Source organism: Silene latifolia, chromosome 6 (assembly GCF_048544455.1).
Source record: "Silene latifolia isolate original U9 population chromosome 6, ASM4854445v1, whole genome shotgun sequence".
NCBI classification, from domain to species: domain Eukaryota; kingdom Viridiplantae; phylum Streptophyta; class Magnoliopsida; order Caryophyllales; family Caryophyllaceae; genus Silene; species Silene latifolia.
In genome coordinates, this window is record NC_133531.1 from 116,113,799 (window position 1) to 116,124,286 (window position 10,488).

The 10,488-nt window shown below is 41.2% G+C and overlaps 1 protein-coding gene and 2 non-coding genes across 3 annotated transcripts; 2 read left to right on the forward strand and 1 right to left on the reverse strand.

The window, feature by feature from the left end:
* Positions 1–428: 428 nt before the first annotated feature.
* On the reverse strand, positions 429–884 carry LOC141588532 (uncharacterized). The gene has a single exon (XM_074409970.1). It carries the CDS (start codon positions 882–884, stop codon positions 429–431), a length of 456 nt encoding a protein of 151 aa, XP_074266071.1.
* A 1,470-nt stretch (positions 885–2,354) lies between these two features.
* LOC141589345 (small nucleolar RNA R71) lies at positions 2,355–2,461 on the forward strand. The gene has a single exon (XR_012520287.1). It is a non-coding gene; the product is annotated as a small nucleolar RNA R71 (small nucleolar RNA).
* A 7,503-nt stretch (positions 2,462–9,964) lies between these two features.
* On the forward strand, positions 9,965–10,071 carry LOC141589346 (small nucleolar RNA R71). The gene has a single exon (XR_012520288.1). It is a non-coding gene; the product is annotated as a small nucleolar RNA R71 (small nucleolar RNA).
* Positions 10,072–10,488: the final 417 nt, after the last annotated feature.

Below are 10,488 nucleotides of genomic sequence, written 5' to 3' on the forward strand. Positions count from 1 at the left end.
TGCAAAATGCGATAAAAACTTAATTAAAGAGAAGGAGAATATATACATTGTGGTGGTTGTTAAGTAACTCCACCAAACCTCTTCATCAAAGAGTCTTCAATCAACCGGATCCCCTCTTGGAATCTCGTTATCCCTTTAACAACTTCAAATTTTCCCATGGAGTAAGAGCTTCCAAGATTTGACAACACTTCATGTACACCGCTTATGGCGTGGTGCACTTCCGACCATTTCCGGGCAATTTCTTCTTCAAGCTTCTTCTTGTCATGGACAAGAACTTCTTCATTTTCAAGGCTTGGTTCACATTTCCTTTTTCTTTTCACCTTCTTTCTCCATTTTTTTGGTTTCTTCTTCTCAACCCTTGACTTCATTTTTGGAGGGGTATTAGTGCTAGAATCAAATTTGGGAGGGATTACATTGGGGTGATCCCCTCAACCCTCAAGCTTCAACTCTTCTTTTCCTTTTTCATTTGTTGGACAAGCTTCTAATGGATCCAAAAATGAAGGCCCTAAATTAGGTTCATCCAAGTTATCTTCCACCATATCCACCCTACAACAAGAGTTGCCCGTAGGAGGAGACTTCATGGAATTGTTGAGTTCAAACTCAATCTTCTCATTACCCACTTGGAGTGAGAGTTTTCTACTCTTAACATCTATCATAGCACCTCCCGTGGCCAAGCAAGGCCTACCCAAAATGATTGGCACATGGCTATCTTCGGGCATGTCCATGACAAAGAAGTCGCATGGGATCACAAGTTTTCCAACCTTCAAAGGAACATCTTCAATCACACCCAAGGGATACTTAACCGAACGATCGGCTAGTTGTAAGGAGATCTTTGAAGGCTTCAAATCTCCCAAGTGTATCTTCTTAAACAAGGAAAGAGGCATTAAGCTAACACTAGCTCCCAAGTCACACAAAGCTCTCTTTATCTTCACCCCTTAGATAGAACAAGGAATAGAAAAGCTTCCCGGGTCTTCAAGTTTGCTAGGAAGTTTGTGAGTGAGGATTGCACTACACTCCCTAGAGAGGTTAACGGATTGTACCCCTTCACTCTTTCTCTTCATAGTCACAAGTTCCTTTAAAAACTTTCCATAGTTAGGGATTTCGGTGATCATGTCAAGAAATGGTATGGTGACATTCATACTCTTCAAAATATCAATGAACTTCTCATATTTCTTCTCAAGCCTTGGCCTTGCAAGCCTTTGTGGAAATGGTACCGGTGCTACATACTCCCTTGGTGGTGGAATACATTCTTTGGCCTTAGATGCAATAGGTTCATCTTGCTTTGGAGGATCAACCATCTCCACCTCCTTAGACTTCTCCACCCTAGTCTCATCTTCTTCCACAACTTCAACCGGGTGCTCTTTCACTACTTCACTAGACACCCTCTTCCTCTTCCACTTAGGAGATTTCTCAACCTCCTCCAATTGCTTTCCACTCCTCAAAAATACCGCATTCATCTCCTTGGGTTAACCGTATTACCCTTAAACTTCCCGGATTTTGAGCCAATTGCCCCAATTGTTGAGAAATTTGGGCCACATGAGTTTCCGTAGCCTTTTGGGATGCTCGTATTTCATCATTAACCCGGTTTTGTGAGGCAATGTGGTTGTCAAGCTTTGAGTCGACTTTTTGGTTGGCAATCACCAATTGCTCAAAGGCTTGCTCCCAAGAAGGTTTTTGAGGGGTTTGAAAGTTTTGGTTTTGAGGTTGGTTGAAATTTTGTCCCTTGAAACCCCCAAATGGTTGTTGGTTTTGAGTGACAAATTGTTTTCCTTGGAAACCGGGTGGGATTTGTCTTTGGAATTGAGAGTTTTGATTGAACCTTTGTTGTTGCGGTGAGGAAGTGGTTGGGTTTTGAATGTTTTGTGAAGCATAAGACAAGAAAGGATGAGTTATTTTTCCATTACCAAATTGGTTGTTGTTACTATTGAACCCTTGCCTTGCACTTGTGGATTCCCAAACTCCATTTGCTTGCTCATAGCATTCCTCTTGGAGGGGTGCAATCAAGGGACACCTAATGGGAGTGTGCCCTTGTTCCCCACACAACTCACAAGACAACTTGCCTCATATCGGGGCTTGAAGGTTTTAAATTTAGCAAAGCAACTTGTTGGGTGAGTTCATCTAGCATTCCCTTAACCTCCACATTCAAAACCGAATTAGAATCCTTGCTCTTGCCCTTTCTCATTTGCCTATCACTTCCCCATTCTATAGTTCTTGAGGCCATCTCCTCAATTAGTTCCTTTGCCGCTTTATGCCCCAAAATTTCCAAGGCACCTTTTCCCGATCCCGCATCCAATGAAAGCCTAAGGTCTTGAGTCAACCCTTTGTAAAAGTTGTTCACTAACTCGGCCTCGGAGATGCCATGGTGAGGGCATAACCGTTGGAGCTTCTTATACCGTTCCCATGCTTCATATAAGGTCTCATCCTCTTCTTGAGTAAAGCTTTGTAGTTCACTCTTGACTTTGGCCGTTCTTGAGGGTGGGAAATACTTGTTCGAAAATGCCGAAGCCAACTCATCCCATGTCTTGAAGGAATCCGGGTCACAATTCTTCAACCAATCCTTGGCCGAACCCCTAAGAGAACGGGGGAACAACCTAAGGCGAACCGCGTCATCGGAGACTCCATTTGACTTGTACATATCACAATTTTCAAGGAAATCATTTAGATGATCATTTGGGTTCTCCAAGGGACCTCCTCCAAATTAGTTGTCTTGAACAAGGTTGAGCAAGGCATTTTTAATCTCAAAGTTATTAGCTTGAATTCTCGGTCTTTGGATGCTTGGATTGACTATGTGCTTAGGAGCCATAGTCTCTCTTATCGGAACCGGATCACCCATGGTGTTAGGTTCTTCTTCTAAAACCCCAAAAGGATTTTCAAATACTTTGGTAGTTTCTTGGTGATTACCTTCTTCAACCGGTGGTGTATCTACAAAACCCCTTCTTCTTAGAGAATTAAGTCTTCTTGCCGTAGCTTCAATTTCAAGATCAATAGGATATGTTGGTTGACCTCTTCTTTGTCGCCTACTCATGCAAAAGACCTAAGCACTTGAAAGAAAGGATTAGTAACAAAGGACTTAGTCTAAACTAGAACAAAAACGATTAATATCAAGCCGTACTCCCCGGCAACGGCGCCAAAAACTTGATGGTCTCAAGTTAAACCTCGCAAGTGCACGACTTTATCGTTGTACACTTAAAAGGGTCGATCCCACAAGGAGTAGGTGGAGTACTAATCGTTCTAATTCTCCGGTTTAGCTAAGTCGATAAATAACAAAGAGGGTGATAACAAACTAGCACTTAAAATAACAAATTTAAAGACTATAAACTAGACTAGATAAGAACAAGCTAAAAGATAAAGGATAGATCAAATAGAGAGAAGGACTAGAACTCGGTTCTCCCACGGATATAAGTAATTCCACATACTAATCGTCTCGGCTAATGAAAAGGGGTAGAAAGGTAAGGAGGAGATGGCTCTAATTCGCCTAGAACCTCCCTTCCGGTCTCGCAATAGGACACTAGCTACTCCGACTAACCCCCCCTCCCGGGTTCGAAAGCCGGTATCCCTAACTCAAAACCCGACAACCCTAAGAACATGCATTTTCCCAAGGAGGTCAAGTGAATGGTCAAGGTCATTAATCACTCATCATATTCCGGGTCATCCCACTCCCCCTTCCGGAGGTCGATTTCAAACGCTAGCCTAGAGGCACCCTCCCTCGGTTCTCCCTTCCGGTCTCAACCTTAGTTGGTGACTAGGGTCGGTCCCCAAATATCCGACTAACAACCTAACCAACTTCCGTTGGTGGACAAGGGTCAAAAGTCGACACTACCCGGAAACCAAACCTTAAGCAAGCAAATTCCTCTAAACTACCCTCACCAATTTCCCCCACAAATTAGCCTTAATGATGATTAATTAGTGAAATTACCCATATTGGGTCAAACCGAGTCCTAGAAGGAGACTACTCACTAATCATGTTTCTAAAGGCAAAATAAACAATAAAGATGGAGTCTTTAAGCATAAACATGGTGAGAGGATGAATTCTACTTCTAAACATGCAACAATCCAACAATAATTATAAAGAAAGATGGTTTTAATCGAATAACAAGGATGAACAAACTAAAAGACACAAACTTTAACACAATCAACTCAAAGATTAAGTCTTTGAGGACAACTAGCAAGGATGAACAAAGGAAAGAGAAACAATGAAAAGATGAACAATAAAAAGATGAACAATGGTGAAAACAACAACAATCAAACAAAAAGAAAGTAACGTTAACCACAAGCAAGGTAAATATTCAAAAATAAGGGAAGTATAAACTAAGGAAGTAAGAAATTAACAACTAAAACAAAGAAATAAATATGAGAAAAGGAAATATACCAACAAAGAAGAAAGGAAATAACTTGATTGAATTGATTTCTTCACAAAACTAAGAACAAGATGAGATCCAATGTTCTTCCCAATTTTCTCTACCTAACCAATTTTTGATCCAAAAACAAGTGTTATGAAAGTTGTTCTTACAAGGTTGCACCTTTTCTATATATACTATGGGCTTAAAAACATCAAATTACAAGCAATTCTCAAAAACAGCCCGGTTACTATTCCCAGCCGGTGTATCGATACACCGGCCGCCTCTTAGTTACACCGGCTGGATGAAAGTTACACCGGCTGGCCAAAATTACACTGCTCCTGATCACAATGCACAGGCTAGGGGAAGGAGATACACCGACAAGGCTAATTGAGATACACCGACTACCCTTGAGTTGCACCGCGCCTGATCACAATACACTGGCTAGGGGAAGGAGATACACCGACAAGGCTAATCTTGATCCTTGGCTACCAAATGTTGATCGGTTTTGCATGGGGAAGCGTGCAACACTACAAAAAGCTTAGCAAATAATCCGGTGAGACTCATTTAGGCAAATTAATCATAAACTTGAGTAATTATCAATTAAATGCACCAAAATTAGGACTAAAGCAAGGATTTTTGACAAGAATGAAGGGGCGATAACGTAGTTATCAAATCTCCCCACACTAAACCCTTACTCGTCCTCGAGTAAGCTCAAGTATGATCAAAATGCAATACAAGTCAAAACACCAATTCTAAAGTGAATGCACAATATAAGCACCACTTAATTATTCTAACTAATAATATCCGAACGAGTATTAGCGCACTCAACGCCCCTTCAACTCACAATTTGACACTCATGAGGGGAAAGTGCCCTATTGCAAGGCAAGTTGGGTCTTGCTACAAAATTGCGACGCATCTATTATGAAAGCACGTAACTAATCAATAGAATGCATCTAACAAAATGATCCACTTTCCTCATCTAAGTGGCCGGATTTTTCAAACAACAAAACACGGTCTTGGTCGGGAGTACCGTCTCAGAAGTGCCAATTGAGGTGCCAACCCCCTAAGCATGGCTCAAGCGACCCTCGTGTGACCAATGTCCAAGAAACGAATTCAAGAACGGGGTAAGGGGAAGAAAGCAAGTCCGCCGAGAATTACTAAACCGACACGAGATTCAACCCAAAGACCCATGACCAAGGGGACCTAGGCAACGACATCCTCACGGTTTTCACTCGTCACTCAATGAAAGAACAAGGTGATTTTTGTGACAAAAAGTAACCAAAATCACTCACCTAACTCGACTAGCGAAAACGTGCCCGCAATCTAATGTGTAAGACCGTCCTATGTCCAATGAAATGCAAACAATGATAAAAATGCATACAATATGAAGCAAAGGGTTGTAACGCGGCTAGGGAGTAGGTCGAAACGGGATTGGTGCAAGCACCGTTTGGATACGTGGAGTTCAAATCAAGAATTGCCGACACATCTAAACCCATTTCTTATTGCAACACATGAGACACGTCTATGCCCTAACATAGCATGGATCACCCAAAACTATGCAAAAATTGCATAAACCCTACTCAAATTGGAAAAACTCAAAAGTACTCCTCTTATTTCAACAAATGGTAACGTCTACACTGTAACAAAGACTCGGTTTCCTAAGCCATGCAAAAAATGTGTAAACCCGACTCATTTTGGAAAAACATCAATTTTCCCTTTTATTTAGCAACGGCTTTTTCTACCCCGTTTAATGATGAGGAGGGGTGTTGCTTGCCTTTTTCTTTTCCTGACAATATATATACAACACAAGTAACTCATTTTTTAGATTTTTCATGACTTTTTCACTTTTCTATTTTGTTTTTCATTACCTTTTTCAAAACCTCTTATCTATTTACAATGCCGAAAACACCAAGCTTTTGACCCGAGTGGACACGTACATTATCCACCATCATAACCCAAATCACCTCCTACAACACAACTACAAAACCGACCAATTCTTGATTAAGGAAGGGTGGTTATGGAATGTAGCTATCTTGGTGGGTTTGCCAAATGAATAGGCTAAGGCTCAAGGGGGTGAATCAAAAAGGGAAATAATGGAAGGGAGAAAACAAGGCTATTTGGCTATGTGAGGTTCATATGCAAATGGACTTTTGCTTCATATCATGTGCACAAAAATGTAATGCAATTTCATGGTTTAAGGACGCAATGACACACTTATGCGTCTTGATGTGACACGCCTCGCGAGGAGGCCTACTCTCAAACCTAGATGAGAGCGGGGTATGAATGTACCCACCCTAGGAGGCTCTACCTTTACCTTTGAGTAGATAAGTCGAGCCTTAGGTCTAGTCTACGGTCCTAGGTCTCACAAGATTGGTCTAAACTCATTGGTTAAGCCCGCTTCCCTAGGCTAACTAAGAGGTCACGAGTGCGAGTCACGGGAAGGGGAAAGGCACAATTGGGCACAATAACTCATCATGGGGGTACTTGGTTCCCTTCCTAGACCGTGTTCATGCAAAACATTTATATACAAACTCAATTCAACATGAAGGAAATACAAAACATATTTACATGTGAACAAATGCATGCGGAAGTTTAAACAAACGTGAAATGAAACGTGCAACAAGTTGGCTAATCCTAGCTACACATCAACACCAACAATCCAAAGTTCCCCGAAGGAACATCCAAGGCACAAAAATCCCATCCTCCTCCATATTATACAACAATATAAAAAAAAGAGAGAGAATGCAAAAGGAGAAAGTGATAAGAACGAGTTTACCAAGCGGTCTTCTAGTCTCCTTTTTGCCTCAAATGGTCAACGTGCTATGCCAAAGGTTAGACAAAACATATATACACAATGCAAAGTTTTTGTAATTTTTCAGAAATTTTTCAATTTTTAGGCCTTTTATCAAATTTATAAGCATTTACAAATATAAACAAATATTCACAAGAGTGGATATTTCCCTCCCCACACTTGAAATGTACATTGTCCTCAATGGACAAAAGCATAGGGAGTGAATAAGAAAAAGAAAGGAACATATTTTTGCATTTTTGATTTTTTGAAAATAAAAATAACATATTTTTGGTATTTTTGTTTTTGGAAAATTAAAATGACATGTTTTTGGTTTTTTTTAGGCCCTCCCCACACTTATTTATAAACATGGGAGGGCATTTAGAGAAATAAAAGAACATGTTTTTGTTGGTTTTTGTCATTTTTAAATTTTTTTGTGATTTTAAAAATAAGAATGCAATGCATGCTCTATACTATATGCAATAATTAAAAGGACAATGCAAACTATACTACATGAATGCATAGAGAGCTAATTTAGATTAACTCCTATTTGGGTCATGCCACTAAATGCAAAATGCGATAAAAACTTAATTAAAGAGAAGGAGAATATATACATTGTGGTGGTTGTTAAGTAACTCCACCAAACCTCTTCATCAAAGAGTCTTCAATCAACCGGGATCCCTCTCTTGGAATCTCGTTATCCCTTTAACAACTTCAAATTTTCCCATGGAGTAAGAGCTTCCAAGATTTGACAACACTTCATGTACACCGCTTATGGCGTGGTGCACTTCCGACCATTTCCGGGCAATTTCTTCTTCAAGCTTCTTCTTGTCATGGACAAGAACTTCTTCATTTTCAAGGCTTGGTTCACATTTCCCTTTTCTTTTCACCTTCTTTCTCCATTTTTTTGGTTTCTTCTTCTCAACCCTTGACTTCATTTTTGGAGGGGTATTAGTGCTAGAATCAAATTTGGGAGGGATCACATTGGGGTGATCCCCTCCACCCTCAAGCTTCAACTCTTCTTTTCCTTTTTCGTTTGTTAGACAAGCTTCCAATGGATCCAAAAATGAAGGCCCTAAATTAGGTTCATCCAAGTTATCTTCCACCATATCCACCCTACAACAAGAGTTGCCCGTAGGAGGAGACTTCATGGAATTGTTGAGTTCAAACTCAATCTTCTCATTACCCACTTGGAGTGAGAGTTTTCCACTCTTAACATCTATCATAGCACCTCCCGTGGCCAAGCAAGGCCCACCCAAATTGATTGGCACATGGCTATCTTCGGGCATGTCCATGACAAAGAAGTCGCATGGGATCACAAGTTTTCCAACCTTCAAAGGAACATCTTCAATCACACCCAAGGGATACTTAACCGAACGATCGGCTAGTTGTAGGGAGATCTTTGAAGGCTTCAAATCTCCCAAGTGTAGCTTCTTAAACAAGGAAAGAGGCATTAAGCTAACACTAGCTCCCAAGTCACACAAAGCTCTCTTTATCTTCACCCCTTAGATAGAACAAGGAATAGAAAAGCTTCCCGGGTCTTCAAGTTTGCTAGGAAGTTTGTGAGTGAGGATTGCACTACACTCCCTAGAGAGGTTAACGGATTGTACCCCTTCACTCTTTCTCTTCATAGTCACAAGTTCCTTTAAAAACTTTCCATAGTTAGAGATTTCGGTGATCATGTCAAGAAATGGTATGGTGACATTCATACTCTTCAAAATATCAATGAACTTCTCATATTTCTTCTCAAGCCTTGGCCTTGCAAGCCTTTGTGGAAAGGGTACCGGTGCTACATACTCCCTTGGTGGTGGAATACATTCTTTGGCCTTAGATGCAATAGGTTCATCTTGCTTTGGAGGATCAACCATCTCCACCTCCTTAGACTTCTCCACCCTAGTCTCATCTTATTCCACAACTTCAACCGGGTGCTCTTTCACTACTTCACTAGACACCCTCTTCCTCTTCCACTTAGGAGATTTCTCAACCTCCTCCAATTGCTTTCCACTCCTCAAAAATACCGCATTCATCTCCCTTGGGTTAACCGTATTACCCGGAAACTTCCCCGGATTTTGAGCCAATTGCCCCAATTGTTGAGAAATTTGGGCCACATGAGTTTCCGTAGCCTTTTGGGATGCTCGTATTTCATCATTAACCCGATTTTGTGAGGCAATGTGGTTGTCAAGCTTTGAGTCGACTTTTTGGTTGGCAATCACCAATTGCTCAAAGGCTTGCTCCCAAGAAGGTTTTTGAGGGGTTTGAAAGTTTTGGTTTTGAGGTTGGTTGAAATTTTGTCCCTTGAAACCCCCAAATGGTTGTTGGTTTTGAGTGACAAATTGTTTTCCTTGGAAACCGGGTGGGATTTGTCTTTGGAATTGAGAGTTGTGATTGAACCTTTGTTGTTGCGGTGAGGAAGTGGTTAGGTTTTGAATGTTTTGTGAAGCATAAGACAAGAAAGGATGAGTTATTTTTCCATTACCAAATTGGTTGTTGTTACTATTGAACCCTTGCCTTGCACTTGTGGATTCCCAAACTCCATTTGCTTGCTCATAGCATTCCTCTTGGAGGGGTGCAATCAAGGGACACCTAATGGGAGTGTGCCCTTGTTCCTCACACAACTCACAAGACAAGACTTGCCTCAATGTGAGGGCTCTTGCCCTTTCTCATTTGCCTATCACTTCCCCATTCTATAGTTCTTGAGGCCATCTCCTCAATTAGTTCCTTTGCCGCTTTATGCCCCAAAATTTCCAAGGCACCTTTTCCCGATCCCGCATCCAATGAAAGCCTAAGGTCTTGAGTCAACCCTTTGTAAAGGTTGTTCACTAACTCGGCCTCGGAGATGCCATGGTGAGGGCATAACCGTTGGAGCTTCTTATACCGTTCCCATGCTTCATATAAGGTCTCATCCTCTTCTTGAGTAAAGCTTTGTAGTTCACTCTTGACTTTGGCCGTTCTTGAGGGTGGGAAATACTTGTTCAAAAATGCCGAAGCCAACTCATCCCATGTCTTGAAGGAATCCGGGTCACAATTCTTCAACCAATCCTTGGCCGAACCCCTAAGAGAACGGAGGAACAACCTAAGGCGAACCGCGTCATCGGAGACTCCATTTGACTTATACATATCACAATTTTCAAGGAAATCATTTAGATGATCATTTGGGTTCTCCAAGGGACCTCCTCCAAATTGGTTGTCTTGAACAAGGTTGAGCAAGGCATTTTTAATCTCAAAGTTATTAGCTTGAATTCTCGGTCTTTGGATGCTTGGATTGACTATGTGCTTAGGAGCCATAGTCTCTCTTATCGGAACCGGGTCTCTCTTATCGGAACCGGATCACCCATGGTGTTAGGTTCTTCTTCTAAAACC